The 22,659-nt window shown below is 41.7% G+C and overlaps 1 protein-coding gene across 4 annotated transcripts in view; it reads right to left on the bottom strand.

Moving 5' to 3' along the window:
• KMT5B (lysine methyltransferase 5B) overlaps positions 1-19,628 on the bottom strand; it is a 32,959-nt gene extending 13,331 nt beyond the window's left edge. Inside the window, exons 1-3 of one of the 4 annotated variants that reach the window (XM_075094424.1) lie at positions 16,983-19,628; positions 9,168-9,413; positions 8,258-8,405 (exon numbers count right to left, since the gene is read on the bottom strand). In XM_075094424.1, coding sequence (XP_074950525.1) covers positions 8,258-8,405; positions 9,168-9,327 — 308 coding nt within the window. In that variant the 5' untranslated portion in view covers positions 9,328-9,413; positions 16,983-19,628. Of the gene's footprint in view, positions 1-2,960; positions 3,026-8,257; positions 8,406-9,167; positions 9,414-16,982 lie in introns of those variants that run through there. The other 3 variants (XM_075094425.1, XM_075094427.1, XM_075094426.1) reach the window with 3 other exon arrangements.
• Between the last annotated feature and the right edge of the window lie 3,031 nt (positions 19,629-22,659).

Genomic DNA, 22,659 nt, shown 5'->3' with positions numbered 1-22,659 from the left:
TAGGTTATTAGCATTCCATGCTACCACTTTTACACATCATCTCTGCATTCTCCATCTGAAAAACTTTCTTTTAATATAAAGACTAAACCATTTTTTCTATCTTTTTGAACATAGCAAGAATTACGAGCATAAACCTGTGAGCTTTCAGAGACTAAAATACAGTAAGTAGTTCTGAGAAGGCATTAGATAAGTTTTCTTCTAGCTGGGATAACGTAACAAGATAGCAAGGGTCAGTCAAGAAATAGATGCCCGCTTAGAATTGCAGTAGGTACTGTGCCAAGAAGTTTCAAATCAAGTTCTTTAATAAAGAATATACTTATTCCATCTCCCCAAAAAGCTACCTAACAAGCTGCTGAGACCTCATCGTGGAAGAGAACTCCCTTTAGACTCCAGATAACATGGTCATTATTTTTGTTCTGTAGCACAGCAAAGTCACCCTTGACTTGCCAGTCAGATACAAGAAGAGTATCTCCCAGTTGTCTCAAAAACAGGAAGACTTCTCCCAGATTTGATAATCATAACTCAGAGCTTCCTCAGACATGAAGGGAACTGAAAATTACATAGCCTGAACTGAACCTGACCAGTTTCAAAATAGGACTTGCTCTCATTTTCAGTTTTGATCAGGAACAGTTTTCCCAACAAGGACCCAATTGTACCATGAGAAGTACAAAGCACACCAATATGCACAAACATAACAGGTCAATATTTTGTTTACATCTTTATCTGCAAACATTACAGGAGGAAAAGCCACAGGATTTACAGGTAAAATTGGTCTTCAGCTATGTCTGTTCTTGCTGGGCTTAAATGAATGACTGTCCCCTCCCTTACATTTTATGTTATATGTAGAAATAATTTTTTTTAGCTAAGTGACCTGCAGGAGCAAAGGTAGGTAGAAAAACCAATCACACTCAAAAGTGCATTAGCATCCGAGACAGGCAACGTATGTGCTGATAAACGTAATCATACTTGTTTATCATCAAGAAGCAGCTTGGTCTAGGCTAGCTAAAGAAAGCAATATCCCAACTCAGCCACCATTGTGGGGGGGGAGGGAGAGATCTAAATAAAAAACCAGAAGGGCAGATGCTAAGCTTGCAGTGACTCTCAAGACCTACAGAAAAAAGAATCAGCAACCTACATTTTCTAGAAATTAGAAGAACATCTTATAGCTCCAAAGTGACGCTCATATTTCAGGTCTTTCACAACGTACCATTCTCAGAGGGTGACTAGATGTCTACCTGACTAGCTATCTTAGGTAAGCTCAGAACCTGGCCCCAGTCCTTTAAAAAAAGTCACCCGCATACCTTCATGGATCACATTCAGCAGGTGTTTCTATGGGTTCTTGCCTCAGGCATTCCACACTGCTGGTGGAATTCCTTTAAATGTCTAGCAGAAACTCATGCAACATCATTCCTGAGAAGCAGAATAGTTAGTGTATGCCCAAGTCTCGAAGAGGCTAAAAAGAAGGCTGGAAACCGGAAAGGGCTGAACAGATTGTAAAAACCTCAAAATGTTAAAAGGTCAGATGAACATGACACCATATGCCAGGCATTTGAAACTTGCAACAGGAATTGGGTTTTTTAAAGAACACAACTCTCAGCAACCCAAGGGTTCAAAAATTAATACCAAGGACCTCCTGCAGCACCTCTGTCAAAACACTGTACTGATATTTTTTACATGGTGACAGGGCAGAGATAATGGAAGAAGATTAACATGAATCCAAACAAGCAAGAAGTGTCCACAAATACACGGAAAGATGATAGAAACCAACATCATGATGCGCTGCATTTTGCTTCAAGGGTTCCCAAATCAAGGAACTAGAATAACACTTTGCACTCTGAGCCTGAGTTAGTTGTTCACAGCTCAACAGCACATGTAGACTGCACTGAGAGCATATGTTTATCAGCTAATCCAGAATACCACAACCTAGACTCCTCATGAAAACTTCAGCACTTTCACTGGTGTATCTCCACACATAATTTAAAAGGTACCTTCTGATTTGACACACTGAAGAAGCCAGTATGCCAAGAAAGCCTAGAAGTCAGGTCTTCCTTAAGCATTTGAGGGTCTACTGATAGACACTTCACTTCTCCCAGGAGTAAAATGAAATAGCAGTTTATTCATTAGTCTTCTCCCAGCACTACCTACCAAAAAGCTAATTGCTTTTGAGAAGCAACCTTAAATACTATCATCTTGATGTTGCAAGGCTTTCTCAATTACACATGACAAAAAAAAAAAAAAAAATCTATGCATATGCTGGAAGAGTCTTCATGACTGTTTTTAAGCACCACCATGAAGAGAGCCTGAAAAGACCCCACAGCTAAATATATATATATAAACTGAGCCAAAGAAACTGGCTTTTAAGTGTCAGTAAAATAGGAGACTAGTTCAAAGAAGAGAAATAGAGAGATAGAAAGAGCACAAGAAACCCAACAAAACAAACCAGTCAATCCAGACTCTAAACAGAGAGTCAGTTAAAATCAGAATTGTTTATCCAGACTTCTGGTTTGCTGCTATGAACAGTACCTTTATTAAGATTCCACCACAGAAACTGAATAAGACACTTTGGGGTTTGAATCTGCTCACAGGCACAGACTCCTCAAGCCACCCTACAAACAGCTTCAGGGGTCAGGTCTCACAAAACATGGAGTCTGCTGCAAAACAGTCTGTTGTTAAAATTAAGCTAGGAATGAAAAATTCAGCTATCACAATATCTTTAAAGAAATAATAATAGCCCTTCTTCCTGGCAAGCTGCAGAACAGAAACTTTTCACACTTCCCTAAGAAATATTTCTTTTTCCCTAGTCAACAAGATCCAAAAAAGCTATAGCTATTGCAATTTCAAAATCAGCTAGAAGATGATCTTATCATGGTTAAGGGCAAACTGAGGTGGTCTCAATAAGGAAGACACAGGAAAATGGCTTGGGGAAGCAAAGCTCTTTCTGTCTCTCAAGTTTCTCTTACCTCGGGAATACTTAAAGAATCTTGAAACTCCAAGGTATAAAGCCAAAGGTCAGTGAGATGCTTGCCTATAAAGGAAGTTAAAGGAGAGTTTCGGGTAAGTTCAGAAGCACAGTACCTTGCTCAGTCTCAGTCACTGAGAGCAGTGAGTTTGAACAAAAAGGATAAACTGATGCTGCAAGAGATCCAGTATGGAACTCTACATAGCGTGCCAGTGCATGATAGAGAGTTATATTTCTAAACCTATTTCTTAACTTCTGACTAGGGAACATCAAGAAGAGTGAATTTATCAAAACATAGCATCCCATTAGCCTCTTAACAACAGGCACTTTGTCTGGATGATATTTTTCTTTAAGTGGCTGTGGAAAGACAGCAAGTTACTGTTCATCTAATACCAGAGATTCAGCACAAAAGCTAAAACTGCAAGGCTGTTAGGCATTCAAGACAGCACAACGAGAGTTGAAAATCATCTACTTCTGTAAGTGGAAACAATTTACTTAGTTACATTACTTACATTTTGGCTTCTCCCCTGCCCAACCCTGTAGTATGAGTATCTTAATTAAAAGCTAGTTATATAAAGAGCAACTTGTTCTGTGTTTAATCTCCGGTGTTGTTACTGGAAAAAAAACCCATGTTCTTTAAAGGCCAAAGTTCAAAACAGCATTTTTAATGAAGAAAGTAAGCCACATTGCTTAAGTTTCTTGAGCTGAAACTATGTACGCATCAGTGTGGTCAAAACTCTAACACAGCCTAGAATTTTTTGTACTTCTAACAGCCACATAATGTTGTGTTCCTTAATATGATTATCAAATAAATGCTTTTTTAAAAATTAAATATAGGGGACACAAAAAACCCCCAACATTTTCCTTCATTCCTATTCTGACACTCCATATGGTAAATTTAATTTAGCAGTTACCATGACCACTGGATGCAAGCCACTCCATCTTTTGGAGATACAATACTTTTTATTGAAATTGAAGGTGCAACCAGAAAAACTGTGTAAGAGTAGGCTGGTGGGTGTTGGTTGGCAGGATGAAGGGAAGTTTGGTTGTTTGGGAGGTGGTTTTGGTTGTGGATTTTTTTTTAAAATCCAAAACATTCAGCAGCAGCAAACCAGTTAGTTCCAATGTAATTACTGTGTGTGACTACATACAGTGAAGGAAGACAACCAAGAACAAGCTAAAGGACTTTACTGAATTAAATTAACAGCAAATTTAAAAAAAAAAAAATGGAGAAAGCAGATTTTACACAAAAGTGAAACAAAATAATTTTGGAAAGCGCGCAGACGCTAAGGTCTGAAGAACATAAAAGCTTCATTTTGAAACAGGGTGTCACTACATAAGAGCTGCATACCTCTAATCTAGTACCTCTATAGCGCCACAACACTGAAGTTGAGCTACACAGCCACGGAACCTTATTTAGCAGAAGCCACATGACTCGTTCTATCTCCAAACCCTGCCTAAGATGAATACTGAGCCCTTTAATTATTATATTGAAATGAGCTAAGGAACATAGAAGAGATTCAGCACAGACCCATCAATGCAAGTGATATGGAACTGCTTTGCCTTTTTTGTCTTCATTGCTCAACACTGACACTAAGGGACAAAGAGTAATACCCAGTCAAGTTCAGGAATAACTGATGGTTTACACCAAGGCCAGCAATTGCTCTTGCTGCAGTGTTGAGAGAAAGCAGCTCCCAGTACATCATGCACAAACACTTCATGTTTGCTATGGAAAACAGGGAAATTCTTAAAGCTTGGTCCTCTCACGTTATCAGACAAAACCACTCATGCCACACACCGTTTTGTAACTTCACTGAAAGCAGCAATATGGAGTTCGGAAACACCCCTATATTCTCCTAAAACCGACTACAACATGCTTGACTTCCTACATCACTTGCAAACTTAGACATTGGAACTGCTCTCAGTATTCCCCAGCATGATGCTGGTGCTTTAGGGAACGAGGAGACAACAGTGGCTGGTAACAGCAGCAGGATGATCAGCAGTTTAGTTTAAGATTTAAACACTAACATATTTGTATGCAAGATAGTAAAGAGTGGATTAGCCATTAAGGCATACAACTTCAAGATTCCGCACTCAGCCTAGGGAAAAGCATCTGAAAACAAAAGATGGTGAGATAAGCAAGAATTCACTTGGCTTTTTACAAGTGTCAGTTTTAACCTCTAGTGTTAGACAACCTTCAATCCAGGAAGTAACAGCTTGCAAATTCATTTTTACAAAAAGGACAGGCATGCAAGACTAAGTAAATATTACAGCCAGGATAGCCTTTGTCACCAAAAAAAAACCCCCACCAACAAAAAAAAGGCCTGATATAACAGGATTTGTACAAGAAGCAACAAAACCTCTTACAACTGCTATACTTGACAAGATTATATTTCCTAACATATGTTTGGTTTTTCTTTTTTTATGAACCGCTAACCTGCTATTTTGTCAAGATAAGAGCTACCAATTTGATGAAAGAATAACCACATGGCCTGTAAAGAGGGCCAGAAGCTCTGTGAACAACCTTGTTTCTCTTGGAAATTCAAGAGGATGAAAAAAGTTACTCCTGGGTAAAGCCACTGAAGACATCTCCAGAGCTATATTTTACACTGTCCGTCAAATCCCTGGTGACAAAATGATATTTCAGAGGAACCCTGGACAAACTCATTGAGGATCTGGTTGTAATCTTTTGAGAACTAGTCTTCAGCTCTTTCAGATGTTACTGACTTGACAGCTTGCAGAGCTAACAGCCCATTTCCCAAGACAAGAGGGCATTCAGGAATTGCAAGCCTTTATTTTTATGGCCCCCAGGAAAAAAAATAATTAAAAAAAAAACCAGGAAAAAACCCAAAACCCTGAAAAATAACGATCATGCTTTTATCACTCTACCATAAGATCACTAGTTCAGTATAAAAAGCGTGGAAAACACAGATGTTCCAAAAATAATCTAGATATTTTAGTAGAATGTTATGATGGTTTTTTGCTCTCTAATAAATACACTCTGAGTAAAACAAGAGGGCCCTACAAACTCTTCAACTAAAGGAAAGAACGAAGTACAGAAAGTGTTTATATAGAAGACACACAAAAATACAGACTTGACTTCCAGAGGTAAGGTACAGTACAACTTCAGGAAGTGGTCATCAGCTTATGCTGGGCTGCTAGTTGCAAAAACACAAACCTCTTAAGTGTTTCCAACAGCAAAGCAGAATGCTGGCGGTCACCTCCACAGTACATCTTCAAACAAATGAGAACAAGGGACCAGGGAATATTTGCTTGCCATCACAAATGGCTGTTGTACTTTAAGTGCACCTCAATACACATACTATGTAACTAACATGACTTCATCATACTGAGGCAGAAAATACCCTAAGACATAAATCTTAATTTCTACTACCATCATGTATTTGGGTACTGGCATCTGGTATTTCAAAAATGATCTAATTTTTTCTTATCTGCTTTCCCCCCACCTTCCCTCAAAGCCATACAACAATAAATATCAGGAGCTCTAGGAAGACTACAGCTTACTAGGATGGAAGGAAGATGATCTAAGCATCACAGCTACAGCAACAAGCAGATGTCATCACTGTACCAAACAGATAAATAAGAACTATGCTGATGCCTTTATTTTAACCCATTGCAACAACAGAAACTCTGTCGATAGGACATTATGAAAGAGGCAAGAAGATGTGTTTCTGGTAGAAGTTGTAAGCCTCACCTAAGTATTTCCCATAGTGATCCAAGATTATTAACTATTGTCCTTCAAGACTGCCTGTAACTGTTCTCCAAGTCCGAGAAAGGAAGAAATACATGACGATAGCCTTTGTGTAGTCTTCTGATTCAACTTAGTAATTAAAAAAAAGTATTTTAGGTGTTGAAAACATAGCAGCAGAAAACAACATTTCTCAAAGTAGCTTCTCCAAATATTCAACAAATGAATACATCACTTCCTTAGCAAAAAGCATAATAATTAACTACCTGTGCATAACCTGTAGACTACCATTCATGCAACAAAACAAAAAAGCCTTTTGACCTTATGTATTTAGCTCAATTAACTGCTGGAAATTCTAAGACACTCCAAACTGAACTGTTAGAATATCTACCTAGACACTGCTCTGGGCACAATGTGCTATTGTAACCAATAGCTTGGAGGGAACAGGAGAACTCAAGCATTCCTCTTAAAGATGGATGTTGCACTGTCCACTGAAAAAGAAAAATCTCTTTGAAGTCTTTACCACTACTAGGACCACACTGCTGCAATTTCATGTGAAACTCAGGCTGTGGGATTACACCAGCACCCATTTATGTTACATGACAACACCAATTAATGTAGCAGTCATTTTTTAAGCAATCAGCTTGTTACATACATACAAAAATCTACTTAACTAATACTCTGCTTATGTGATCGTGCTGCACAGGTAAACAGTTCTTTTAAAATAGCCACATCAACAGCTTGGAGGGTTGAGCAGCCTGTTTCCCACAATGTGCTGCCTGGAAACCCCAGGTCTTATTATTGTACAAAAATAAGCACGTGATTCCTGCCCTTAGAAACTTATCATTTATATATAGCTTCTCCATTAAACTAGCAATGCAGACCCTGGATGCAAACAAAAGCTTAATAGAGATGTACAGACTTTGCTTATGATCGGTAGCACATCTGTACAAAAAGGAAGAAGCGTGCAACCACTAAAGCCCAAGACTACACTGAATTATTCAGACAGGTGTGTAACAGAAAACAACTGCGTGCAGTTCTGGTAAGCAAGATCCCAGTGTGCACATTAGTTTATCTTACACATACAGACATGTCTGAGTAGTGTTCCTTCAGCATGGGTCTGCAAGAACTTAAGATCAAGTGGCACCAACACTGAAGTGCTCAGGAAGCGCGTCTTATGATGCTGTAAAAGTAAGTGGGGGTGTGGAGGGGGAAGCAACTCAGGCACATGAAATAAACAGAAAAGTCCCCAAACACTAACTTCTGTCTTTGAAATATTTCAGATGACTACCGATTTAAAACTTATGATTAGTTAATTGTTTAAGCTGGGAAACTGTCCATTAACAACCTGCTCTACAGCATAAACACACATGAGCGCTAATAGAAAGACCTATGATAGCGTTACAAATGCACGCTGCTACAGAGTTGTGAGTTCCAGTCTCACATGCAATACCATTTTAAAGGTGGAAGCTACTCGTAAATTGCCATTTTTTCGGACTTTTGTAAACGTGCAAGAAATCCCACAGTTTTGTTCTGATCACATCAACTAAGATGATAAATTCTTTTCTAGAAATATAAAGACAAGTTACCTAGTATTCATTTTGTGTGTCTGAAAACCTAAATAGGGATCAAGAACCAAACTAGTTGCTAGGTCATCGTTTTCACACAGTTCCTTGGCAGACATTCCAGAGGAAGGCACATAACGACTTTGACCCTCAAATCCTGAAGCACCACTACCTGCAAATAAGAGAGCGTAAATTAGATGTCATTTAAGGAATGTTATAAAACCCAGCTAGCCCTGGGCACAGACAGACACTAACTGGAGACAAAAAAATATAACTTACGTAGAATTATATAAGATGATAAAATATCTGAAGAAGCAGGAGCACAGTTAATTTTTCCACTCTTGCTTTTGTTCATTTATGTAGCAGCCAATGGAAAAAGTATTTTAGAATCTATTTTATGGGTGTCTCTAATTTTGGTTTCCTTCTCTCTTCCACTCCCCATCTACAAGCATCTTTCCAGACTACAGAGTGGAGTCATGCCTGTGCCTCTACAATTTCTGACCTCTGTGATGAAGCCATGAAAATTTCAAACCTGATTTTCCCCAAACCTGAATAAAGGACTTAATCTGAATTTGTATTTAGTCCTTCATCCCAGACCAACAGCAAAAATAAAAATCCATGTTCCTTAAAACTGTTTCATAATGACTATTAATATATGTGACTTCATTCAAAATAGGGTTTACTCCTACATGTGTATTCACTAAAAGTTGGGCTAATAATCAAATAAGTTTAAAAGTTAACATATAATTTGCAAGAGATCTATATTCCTAAAGCAAGTTAACACATCCAACAAATACAAACATTATTAATACTTCTGATCATAGCTGCATGCTGAATGCAGACCTCCTTCATGAATTAAGACAAGCCAGAAGCCTGACTTGCAAATTGACAGATGAATCACATATAGCACTAAGCTGCATAAACATGTACTTACATCTGCTTGATCTTCTCTCAATTCCATTTTTGCCTGTCTTTGGATTCTCCTTTCCTGCATGCTGCAATTTGGTCTGATTCTGCGCATGGTCATTAGACGACTTGCTTCCACTTCTCCTGCCATTCACCACCATGTTCTTGGATTCTCCCAGCCACTTCATTCCCACAGACAATCTGACTCAGTTGCATTTAGTCACTTTTCAAAAGGCTTGGAGAAGTGGATGAATAATTTCAGTTCCAATTCCTACTGGAAGCAAAATATTAACACAATTAGAACTTACTGTAAAACTGTTTCCAAGACACAGATTTTAACAAAAAGGAAAAAAAAAAAGGCAGGGAGGAAAGATTGTGATCTGCATTTGCGTTAGGAAGAAATAAAAGCTGTTCATTAGCACTAGTACAGGGAACTGTTGCAAATACAGATATCCACAGGTGAAATATTGTCCTAGAACTTACCGCTACATCTGGAAGGAAAGATGGCATTCTAAAACTGATATATTGCTACAGACAACTCAATTTTCAGAGCTGGACTACACACACATATATACCTACGTATTTATATAGGCATGCATGGATAATTACGCACGCAGCTATGTGACTCCAAAGACGGAATATTTTCAAATATACACCCAATTAAGACTGTATTTCCTAACAAATAAAATCTGTAATCTGGAACTCTACAGCAAAGAATGACATATACAAACATCCTCCAATAACTAAAGACTAACACAGTTAAAAAAACCAAGAGAAACCACAAAACACAACAACAAAAATGCAATCAGAAAACTGACAGCCGTTTTGGAATGAGAGTGAGGGAAGATATTAGATCTTTATTTAAAAAGATCAGAGCTCAAAAACCCCTCAGTAATGATCTAGAGGACCCAGGCTACTGTTTTTACTGTCCATGTAGCAAAAAACCAGCCAGAATGCATCTGGCTCAATGGGCCAGTAGTAAGTAGGTTCACAAGTAGAGCTGAAATTTTACAGTACATAAATGGCCAGCAAAGCACATGCCAGTTTTCATCTGCAGTCTCAATACTTTTTGCATAAATAATTATAAGAAAGCTACTAATGCTTTTGTATCCAGCTGCACCTCACTAACTTGCAGGAAAAAATCCAACACTGATTTACACAATTATTTTACAACTGCATTTATGCATTCATTTACTTGGTTTTAACTCATCCTCTTCCCTACTGCTTCTTCATAAAGAAATAAATTGTGCCTTTTCTTTTTACAGTTATTAAAAAGAGAGTGTTGATGATCCGCTCACGGCAGATAATGGGCATCATGTAACAGGCATTTGATCTGGCAGAAAAAATGTGCATCAAATTAACAGATGTTTTGAAATAGTGTCTTTTGTAGAAATTCTGTGTTTTATCAGTTAAGAGTAGCAAAATACTGGATTTCTGTTAGACACCTATGTGATCCAGCTAATTAAAGCTACAGAAATATTTATGGCCAGATGATTAGTAACTAAGTTACTCATAAAGATTCAGAAGATTGAGGTGTAAGAGAAAGAAACATTAGAGACAATGTCTTAACAGATGTATTGGCTCAAACGTCTTACCAGAAGTATCATCCAGAAATCTACAGGTTTTAGAAACTTTTACAAATTGTCACAGAAGGATAGTAAGATTACCGACAAAGTGTAACAGAACCATACTGAGGAAAAGCTGGCTAAGATACCGCCTCAGTGTAAAGAAAAAGAATTGAGACCATTTTAGCGGACAAGGAATTTTTCTTGCTGCCAGTGACAGAAGGGCTGGGCTTTGACGTCAAGATTAAAAAAACCAAAAAGTTTAAATGTCTATTTTACTGGACCAGCCAGCTTTAACGTAGCTTTTTAACAGAGCCAGAACCAGTTTGACTACCAGAATGCAAAAGTCTCTCAGTATACCTACAAAATTCTTTAGGAAGTTAACAGAAACAGCCTTCAGAAAACAAACCAGTGACTCAAAATTTGCTAGGGAAAACCCTGTTCACTGCATGTAGCTGTATGTAGAAGCAGATATTTTTACATACTACCCCCAAAAAAAACCCTTGGAAATCTTGCAGCTAAACCTGTACTACGCAATACTGGACTTTTTTTTTCCTTCATACAGCTTGCCTGACAACATACATTTAAAAAGAAAAAAAAAAAAACCCAAACCTTTCTTGTTAAGCATCCCACCTGAACTTCTTTCAGCAGACAGCTACCCTGCGAGGATCTGTACTATCACATAAACACTTAATGACAAACTCCCTTTTTCTGCTTCTTAATCAATTCATTTTACCACTTGATATACTCAAATCCCGCTTTGTAAACCAGGACTGAACTACACTTTATAGTGTGCTACAGTTCAAGAGCAGTACAGGTGAATTAAGTCCAATTGTAGATGAACACTGGTATGCAACAATCTGGAGGAAAAACATTCGATACGGTAGTATTTCTGAAAACTAACAGGTACAGCAGCTACACTTTCAGCTAGAAAAAGGTATACCCTGCACAAAGAAGGAGACTGATCTCTCATAAGTCCAGTTTGGGGAAGACGATGAGTACTATCTGTGCTAAGAGACTTCTTGTCATTACTGTATTCGTTAGGCAGAAAAGTATGATAGCAAAGGTAAGAAGGAATGTGACCACAGAAGAGTACCCAAACCATATTAAGCATTAGAAAAAATACTTGCTTTTGCTGCAAAATACATTGATATAGATGACGACGGAAGTCCTCCCCAAGCAAAATCAAAACTCATTTAGTGAAGCCTAGCAAACATTCTTGTGAAAAATCATTATTTACTTGAGCCTAGTAGTCTAATGAGCAAGAAAACCTTTGTCTCCACCTACTGCTGCCTTTTATTTCCTAATAACAGCCAAACGACAAACTTGAAGACTGCAGCTGTCCTTCTTCAGCCTATATTCCTTCTCCCAATACACAAACATTGCTATCAAGAGATGGTATCAAAAGCCAGAACCAACTCACAGGATTCCTTTCCCAGTGAGTATCACAGCCCCTAATGCCAACAGGTAACCTAAAAAAGAGCAAGAGACACCCCACCCATCATCACCACACAATCTTTAATATATCTTCAGATGTGATTCGCTCTCAATACTTTCTACATCAGACTCATGCTGACAAGTCCTTTAGGAATAGAGGGAGAAGAGGAAGAGATGAACACCATCTTCCTCTTCAAGAAGAAACTGGAACATACATACACCTCCACATGCTTAGAAATTCCTGCTAAAGGGCTCTGCCATCGAATAATACAACACCCTGCATGAATCACTTATGACTTTGGGTTTATCTATACTGTTAGGTGTACCAACCCAATTACAGCTTTTAAAGGACTTTATTTCAATATAAGTGTTCAACATTGCTGGTTTAACCTTTTATTAATTATACCACTACTCTTTATCATTATACTACCGTTTATAATTCTATTACTGTAGTTTTACAGGCCCATTTCCTCAAATGTCAAAATACACCTCAATTGTATTTGTCACATGCCATCAAGGAATTTACCACTTCATCACAACAGTACTCTCAAAAATGAAAACTCAAGTTTCATTTACCTGGTTCTAAATTTATTAAATCTATTAACATACTTTCTGAGCATCATTTGTATTTTGATAACATTCAGAAGAACCAATCATCAACTGAAGCACAAACATGATTCATGGTGTCATCACGTAAGATACTCAAAGTCAGATTTATCCAGAAGTGTTTACCAGACCGATCAAACTGTGCTGCTCAGATTTATATCACATATGAAAAAACTTAGTCCTTTTATACTGGGAAGTGTAGTAAATCCCTATGAATTTGAGTAAAGGAATTCTGTGGCTGCTAAAATGGATCTCAAAAGCTGCCTGAGCCTCCCAGGTTTTGGACTCGTCTGTGAAATCTATCAATTAAGAAGTGTCTTCTTGTGAGGGGGAAAAAAAGCTGCGCAAAACCAAATCATTAAAACCCTGAACTATAAAAACATACATCAGTAACCATAAGAAGTTCAAGTATCCTTTATTTTAGTCTTCCATAATACAGTTCTTGCATATAATATTTATTACTTTAAGGACAGGGACAGCTTCTAAACAGAGAGAGTGGATTTTGTTCATCCGTCTCCAGGACACAGGGATCAGGAGGTTTCCCAACAGGCAGGGTCATCCTCCCCTTTCCCACAGTCTCCAGTACACAGTCAAAGGACCTTCTTCTGAAATACAGTTTTTTGACTTTTTCTTTTTTAAAGCGTTCAAACATCTAAACCAGATTTGTTTGGGTGGGTGTTTTTGTTGTTGTTGTTGGTTTTGTTTGTTTTTTTGTTTTTTTTTTTTAAATGAAGTGTAGCTGAAAAAGTCTTCCTCAACAAGACAGCGGCCTAAAGCAAATACAAGACACAAAAACAAAAGACCCAATGGCCACAGCCTCAGCTTTTCTGGACAAATCAATGGTATCAAGAGAAAAGATAAAGGTTTCATTACTGATAGCTCTAAAAAAGCAATCAACCTTTGAATTTGGAAACCAAAGCAAAACCATGAAACCAATTTTTCTATAGCATCACCAGGCTGTAGACTGTTCCACTACAGCCACGCCACCTGGGTAACAAAAAAAATCTACCCACTCCTAAAACACATTCAAGTTTGAGAATAAGAAAGACTCTGAGCAAAATCAAAGTAGAATGAAAACCTGCACAGCTTTAAGGAATTATTCAAAACAGCCTCAAATCTTATTTTAGTTACTGGTTTTGACAGCTCAGACAAGTACCATTAAGCCAGAGAGGAAAGCGAGGCCCAGAATGCTTCTGGCTCACAAAGGGTGCAAAACCAATGCACACTGTCACTTTAAACAGGAACCTAATGTTCTATGTTACACTACAAATCACCATTGATGATACTAAAACACAGCAGAACCAGGCATGGAACAGAGGTCTTTGAAACCACAGGAAGTGACCAAAAAATAAGATATTTGGGAGTTTACTTCCCCATTATCTCTGTAGTCAAAGCTGTATCTTAAAGAAAGGTCAGGTGGTCCCACAGGACTTCAAAGATGCTGGAGTTGAGGCTGCAATTCCTCTACAGGATAAAAGCTACCTAGACAGGATGACTTCAGCTCCCCCCTGCAGATGCTTATTTTAACCACCTGATTTCACACCCATTTTTTACTCTTTGTCCCTGGGATGAACTAGTTCAGTAAATTAAACCACTAGGAAAAAAAAAAAACCAACCAGCCCAGCTGTTTTTTTCTTCTCAGCTAGTTAGTTCTCAGAATAAGTTGAGTGCAGAATTGGACATGGATTAACAGCGGCACATGGGAGGCTGTAAGACTGTGTCAAAACCGACGCCAGGTCAGTTCAAACTGTTGCAGAACTGCAGTCCCAGGATGCAGGTTTGTGAGCGCATACGCGGATCCAAAACCAACCCAAACCCAGGCTTCAGTCCCCCACCAATAGCTCAGTCCGTACATTCCCACTACTAATCCAAGTACAATGCAGGCACAGAAGCAACAACATACCAGTACAAACGAGGGGCAGACAGGGAATGCAGGTACCAAAGTGCTTCAGCAGCTCCTGTCCTTCTCTCCCCCGCCTGCTTCCTCCACTAGGTGCCCTCTCAGGGAGAAGCTGAGTAACTGGCTGAGCAAAGCACCCTAAAGGCTGCATCATTCCCCCCAACTCACTGCAACAACTCCAGCGGTCAGCAGACTTTCACCGAGACAATCCAAAAGCTCACTGCTTCCAGGAGAGGGAGAACTTCCTTCTTCCCATCGCCAATTCACACAAACATTTCCACCAATTCTGGAGCTCTCCATAACCCCATTTAACCTCATTAACCAAACAGCAGGGAGAGCGGGTAATTTTCTGCCGGTTTAATGTGCTGAGCGGGTTTAGCAAAGGCTCCAATGGGCACTACAGCAAGAGAGGATACAGCACTGGAGGAGCAGCAGCAGGACCACTAAAAGGGGAAGGAAAAGCATCAGCTGTTGTAACAGTTTAGCTATGTGACTTACACAGGTCCAGCTGAACCTAGCAGCTCAGGGCAGCCCCACACAGCACTACAGTTCAATGAAGACTTCAAACCAGCCTTACACCAAAAGCAGCCCTATGGCCCACTCACCTGCTTGTGCCCACTTCCCTGCCATCCTCCCTCTGCACCAGCAAAACAGCCACAGAGCCAAGTGATGACTGGATCAGGGGGTCACCAAGGAAGTCTGAACCTCACTGGCTTCAACCATGGCCCAAGAAAGAGGGTTTTGCAGGAGGGTGGGGGGAGAAGGTCAGGAGCACTTTAGCTGGGACTGCTCCCAAACGCTTTGCATTATCAAACCCCAGCCCTGGATTTGCTGTTTAGTGCGGAAGTATCATACCTTATACACTTACTATGGTAATTTGGGCAACTATCTGTTACAATAAAGCACAATGCTGTTTGAGCGAAAGGAATACTGGGAATTGTAGTCCTGCAGTAGGATAGCGCTAACAGAGCGAAACAATTATTCAGGAGTGATGTTCAGTCCTGTTACTGAGTATACAAGGATACATCATCCCGCTTATTCATTTAATATCCAATGCACTAAGTAGTTGTTTTAAGCAAGTCTTATTTTCCAGGTTGTGAACTCAAATGGGTATAAAGCAGGGGTGTTTGTATGCGTCTATCCAGCTCAAACAACAAAATAACACGATAAACAAACAAACACAAAATCCCATTTTTCAATCAAGTCGGTCTTGATTTCCTCACACAGCGATACTTGCAAAGAAGGCGGCTTAAAGAATTAAAAAGTTCAGTTTTTATGAAAACAGAAGGGAAATGCATCCACAGCCATTGCGACTGGATTATGGAAAAAGGACACGACTCTGTGTGCACTTACTCTACAATACATTTTAACCTCATTGATTAAAACCTCCCACTATGCATTTGGAGTCACACTATTAAACAATCTGCTCGGGTTGCCATCTCGTACATGTTGCCCTGTGCCGAATTCAACACACCAGAAAAATACACAGTTATACGTACTTAAGATTCTCACACTGCCTGTGCTACAACTCAAAACACCATGTACTCTCTCTCTCTCAGCCCCCACCTTCACTTTTTCTGAGAGTAATGCGCTGAGGACAATTTGAGTTTAAAGTTTTAGATGGAGATGCTGGACAAAGAGGTGCTCTACCCCCTCCTTAAAAGCAGGCATTCCCCAAACGAAAAACTACAAAGAAAAAAACTAAGCCGTTTCGATCTAATTGCAGCAAGCTCTGAGCGCGGGATGGTGGCTCAAGACGGACTTTAATAAAAACCAAGCAGTGCAAACACGGGTTAAAACTCCTCGCAGGGCGGAAGGCCACGCCGCCGGGAGCGCTGGCCATTTAACAGCGCAAGTGCCACAGGCTGCCGAGCAAGCCCCGGCCTCCCCCCACGCCCCCCTAGGCTGAGCCTACCCGCCCCGAGCCCGGCGGGGAGGCGGGCGGCTGCCGGGGTGCGGGGCCGGGGCGCCTCCCCGGCCCCCTGCTGCCCCCTAGGGCTCGCCTCCCGCCGAGCCCGGCCCGCCGCCGCCCCCGGCCCCCGCTGCGGCGGCACCACCGACAGGGACACCCCTTTCCCCGACATCCCCCCCAACACCCTCCTCGGCCACCCCGCATCGCCGGGCCCGCCTGTCAGCGCCGCCGACAGCCCTCCCCGCCTCACCCTAGGCGGCGGCACCGGGCACGGTCCCTCACGGACCCCCACCCCCCACCCCAGACCGAGGGACACAGCCCCCCGCCTCACCGGCCGCCCCCGGCGCCTCCCACGCGCGGGGGCAACCGCCCGCTCACAGGGCCCACGCGAGTCGCGACACCCCTAAACACACACAGACTCACCTCCCGGCTGCCCTCCGCGCTGGGTCCCTCGCCGGCGCTGCCCCAGCCACCACTGGGGGAAAATGAATCATCAAAGGGAAAAGAGCGAGGGGGGGGAGAGAAAAAAAAACAAAACCGGGAGGAAGGTGGGGGAATAGGGGGGAAGCGAACACTGAGCGAGGGAAGGGCGGAGGGGGAAGGAAAACTAAGAAGGGAGTAGAAAAAAGGAGTGATAGCGGTAAAAAAATAATTCCGAGTGGGGGGAGGAAAAAAATGGCGGATTAAAATCCAAGATGGCGGCGCCGAGGGGTGAACAGTACTGGGGGAGGCGACTGCGGGAGCCGCCTAGAGATCCTTCCGCCGAGCCCCGCGAGAAAGAGTCCCCCGGGCTGCCTGGCAGAGACCCCGCGGGGCGGCGGCGAGCACCGGCCGCAGTCGCCGCCGCTTCCTCGTCTTCCTTTTCCTTCTTTTCTGCAGGGAGCCCTCCGCCGGCCTGCCGAACCAGGTGCTCCGGTGCACCAGCCACTGCGCTGCGAAGTTTCTTCTTCTTTCTGCCAGTGAAACCCGCGGCCTCCTCACCCCGTCCGGAGAGACGCTGCCTGCCCCTGCGCTCCCGGTGGCGGAGGGACACGATGGGCAGACACCGGTGTATGGCCGCCGCCGCCGCGGAAGGATACACCTCTCAGAGCGAAACGCACGCCACACACGCCCCGCAACCTGCGCGGCTCTCCGCCTCCTCCCCTCGCCGCCGCCTCACGCCGGTCGGGGCAGAGGCAGGCCGCCGGTCCGCCAGCCCCCGCGCCTTGCCCGCGGGGGAGGGACAGCACGATCCGCACCTCCCATGACCGCTCTAGCGCGGCGCTACGCCGCGGCGGAGGGATTTGGCTGAGAGAAAAGAAGGCTCGGGCCGCCCCTCCGATCCGCTCGCCCGGCCGCCAGTGTGTGAGGGAAGGAGTTCCGGCCGCCTCACGCGGCGAAGGGATCCTTCCGCCCGGAGCTGCCCTTTAAACGCGAGGGACTCCCAACCGCGGGGGTGGTGGGTTGGTGGTTGTGTTTATTCTTTTAGCGGGTCAGTGGTGGATTTAGACGTCCCCTCCACCCTGTCGCTGGAATCTGTGAGGTGGCAGCTCGGCCTGCTCCTCTGGGGGAGGGAGGACCGCAACTTCAGTGCCTCAGGGAGCTCCTGGGCTCCGGCACCTGCACCCCCCGTCGCCTTTCCCTCACAGAGGCATTTAAAAATGGCCCCCGCGGCCTGGAGGGAGTGGGACGGAGCCTTCTTTCCCCAGCTACGCGCTTCCCCGAGCGGGGAGCGGGGCAGGGCCGTGGGCTGCCCGCCTTGACAGAGCACCCCGAAACAAAAGGTGGCTTTGCCGCTGTCGGACCTGACGGGTGGCGAGATGGGGAGTGGTGGATGTGATACTGCCCGGGAGCAGAAACAGGCTGAATTAAATAAATTCAGCCTGCGGGGGGACACCACAAAAAAAAAAAACAAACCACAACCAAAACTGGCTAATGCAATAACTCCTTAGTGTTCCTATGTTCCTACGTTTGCAGGATTTGGCAAACTCAACAGGGAAGCGTTTTTCTGCTCAAAGTCCAGAAGCCTTATTATATGCTTAATATTTTGTGTTGCCCTCTATGTGTCTTGTCATATGATAACGCTGGTTAGAGTACCGACAAGTTTTATTTAAGTTTACTAGAAGCTTTTGGATTATTTGCATTAATTGTGAGGTAACCATAAATGTTTGTGGAAGAGGAAAAGATTTGCCAAGTAACATCTTTCAACAGCTACTCACCAGGAATGCAAAATCCTCAGTTTCATTTGTAGCACGGTGCTAAATTTTTAATAAAATAAGATTTTGTATGGAACTGGGTTTAATTTTTCTTTAATTATACAAGGGAAACAATATATGGAAATGGCATGTGTCCCAACAAAGGAAATTGCTAGCTGAATTGTTTTTACTACGATTTGATAACAAGAAATTACCTCTGAAGCTGAGGTTTTGCACGCCCTGTTGCTGAACCAGATTAACACAGACTCTTACAGTTAAATTATAAAATTCTGAAAGATTGACTTCAAATCAGAATTGACTGTTAGCAGCATTGCAAGTGGTGACACTGTGATAATCTTAGTAACAACATTTGTATATTGTTTTATAGATGCACCAGGTCTCTGTATGTTTATGGGAATGGCTGCAGTCATCCCAGAAGTGTAAATATTGCTAGACTGAAAGATGCCGGCTTCAGTCCTAATGGCAGCAAGAGTTTTCCATAGCTCCAACAATGGGTGGTGAGTCCTTAATGTGGTTGAAGCAGTGCTCACAAAAACCCTTATTTACATCCCTACCACAGAGTCCAGCAGGTGACCTGGTGACAAAACCCTGTCTACCTCTGAAAGGATGTTATTATTTTTCACAATACATTCATCTAAAACTTACTTCCTCTGCTAGACTGGTAACAATAATAAATCTTTTATAAAAAGTTAAAGAAAAAATAAGCAGTGTTTCAGGTTTGATTGCTGTTGGGTTTGTTATTTCTTCTGCATTATAGCATTTTTCCATTGTAGGTCTTTCACTCAATAGAACAAAATACTGTCTTTGAAAATAAGAAAGTTGGGCTGTCAAACCATGGCCAAATCAAGACGGGATGCTGCAGGAATAAATTTACTACGTTAAACAATTTCGAGCGCCCATGTTTTTTCTGGAAACCAGTAGACACATGGTGACTAGCTCCCCCTAAATGTAATTTCAAAAATTTATTATATTTTTTATTGTGGAAGATCCATGGATAGTTTCAACATTGGTTTCACTTCCTAATTTAATACTACTGTATCAGGCTAAACCCTCACCAGAACATGAAAGGTCTCAGATAATAAAGTTTTATTGCTTTCTAATTAGTTATCAAAGGATGGCGATGATGGCATTATTTTTTAAAGGTGTAAAAATTGCATTCTGTCACATGTTACTCAATATATCTATGGCAATTTTGTGACTTCTGCTGGAGAATTTTTTTTTCTGACGTTATAAGACCAAAAGATTTTGAGCATGCACCAGGCAACAGATGAGTTTATTTCAGTGTGCGTTGGCAAGAATCAGTAGTCTTTCATTCCCAAAGTAGTATTCCTAAACTGTTACAGTTACAAAAATTTGCTTTTTGCTGATTTTGTAGATGTTCCCACTTTGGGAACAGAAGCTTTTACATTTTCAACATCCCATATATGCTATGACAGCACAGTCCTAATATCACACATGGTTTTGGTCATCCAGTTTTCACTGAAAGACTGTAGTTTCTAAAATATTTATGCGATGAGTGATCTTGTAAAAAACATATCTTTTAAGAAGCAAAACTTGAACTTCAGATTTGAGTTATGTGTAGAAGCTGCTGCTGCATTGGAATCTGGGGCTTTGTATCAGTCGAGACTTCTGCCCACAGCTGCAGGGTCAGAATCCAGCCCTCAGCCCTAAGCCTCCCAATTCAGAACCCCCCCTGCAACAAAACCTTTCCAGTGATATGAAGCCAAATCCAGCTTAAGCTGAAAAAGATACAGCACTAGCTGAGCAAATGGTGTTTTGTCCCTGTATGCCTGTATGTCCATTCTTACTTTATTTGCAAATCTGACTTAAACACTTTGCTGGACTACAAACATATAACCACAGCTGAAAAGTCCATCACCCGCTTGACAGTTTTACTCAGCCATGCAGGCATTTGGGGTTTTTTCATTTGCTTTTATTCTGCAGTACTTCTACATAGACCCAGTGTGAGCAGGTCTGAAATGGACATCTGGGAGTGTTTATGTGCCAATAACAAAGTTGAGTTGTCATATACGTTCTGACCCTTCAGCAGGCCTGCCAGGGCATAATGCACCTTCATGTCATGATAGTTTTAAAGCACACCATGCCTTGTACTTTATAACTTTTGCTGGAATTTTAAACTGGAGATACTATGTGCCCATATCCCTACCGTCAGCTCTGCTGATTTTAAGAGCCCAGCAATATCACCCAGGGAAGTAGAAGGAGGAAACGGAAAGAAATACAAGGAAGGAGCCGAAGTAAACTGTCAGGTGTAATGAGCTTGATCTTTCATTTATGGTATTGTTTTATCTTCTGTTTACAGCAAGCAGATGCTCTATAGCTGTTATCTTTGCTGTTGGGAAGAAATCACATTGCACAAAGGGGTAAAAGGTTTCACATTGCAAAGGACACTTTTCTATTGGCATGGACAGGCAGAGAACTTGTTTCCTCTCTATGCTGAGTGAGTATGACATCTTTGAGAGGATCAATCCCTTCCATCTGTGCAGGAGCATGGCCTTAAGCACTAGCCACAGTGCCTCACTAAACTTGCTGTGAGGCGTACTGTTGCAGTCAATGTGTAATCACCTCTGGCTGATGTCACAAGTCAGTTTTCAGCGAAGATTACAAACTCAAAGTTGAACATCACGAATGAATGTACATAGGAATAAAACTAAAGACCTTTTCTATCAAAATCTTACTAGTTTATAAAAAATGTACATATTCTTAGTAACAGATGGTCAATAATAGAAGATAGATGGCTGCCTCTGTGTAAATTAATGGTTGTAATTCACTTGAGGGGATCTGCTGATGTCATAAGCTGCCAGAGTCCACCTTGAGTGATTTATTAACAGCTGCAGAAACCCTAGAGTGAATTACATCTTTGTATTCACTTAGGGTCTGCAGATTGTTATTTATAAAATATGGAGGTTTATTTCTTCTTTATTATAGGGATCTTTTCTGTGACTCTAGGTGCAGAAATGATGAGTATAAAAGCTCAGCTCCCTGCCTGCAGTAAAGGCGGACCTTCCCTACTAATGCGTATCAACAGCAACCCTTTCCTTTATTTTAAAATAAGGTAATCAATAACTGCAGAGGTTTACATAAGTCCTGTTTTGTTCCCCCTGGGCCCCCCCCCCCCAATACAAATAATGTCAGTATCTTCTGATCCAGGAAACTCTTGTCACTCAATGCTGTAGGCACTGCCTCTGCGCACATTAGGCCACTGCCAAAACAAAAAGAGAGATGAGGGCCTGTGTGCTAAACAGGAATAAGTGCTATCTCTAATAATAATTGGATTTTTCTGTTCAGGAAGAAGGCAACAGATCCATAAGACTAGAAAAGGCACCTGGAAACCAAAATTATTTGTGTACAGGGAGGAGATTGTCCCGTCTCCTGACACTATCCCTGTGCAGGGAGAAACCCCTTCCTTTCCTCCATAAAATTCCTGCATGGTGAAAGGGAAAATTTTCTCAGTGTGGATTCCAGGTTTACCACATCCTTCTAACATAGGAGCAGGTGCAAGCAAATGAAATAATATTCATTTCCATTTCTTTTTCCCCCTCCCCCCAAAATAGGAGGCAATTAGGATGATACTAAATTATGGTTCTCAAACAAGGGACACATTTCCAAAAAGTAATGTGAGTTGAAGAGGGAGATGAGAAAAAATGATGAAGAGTTGCACACCGGGAAGGAACAGTCAGAATTAATTTGCAAATACTTCTGCGTATTAGTTTTGCTAAAGATGCAGAATTTCTTGACAGAACTCACAGTGAGTGTTTGGACGCCAGCTAGATTCCAGTGAAAACCCTTCCAGCCTTCTCTCTTCTCTGAGATTAGTTTTGTTTGTTCATAGTTAGATTTTATCAGTCCTTGGGAGAGTGCTGCAGTTATGGTCATCAGCAAGGAAT

This window comes from Phalacrocorax aristotelis, chromosome 5, assembly GCF_949628215.1.
Source record: "Phalacrocorax aristotelis chromosome 5, bGulAri2.1, whole genome shotgun sequence".
In the NCBI taxonomy this organism is placed as follows: Eukaryota; Metazoa; Chordata; class Aves; order Suliformes; family Phalacrocoracidae; genus Phalacrocorax; species Phalacrocorax aristotelis.
This window is presented reverse-complemented; position numbering and strand designations above follow the sequence as displayed.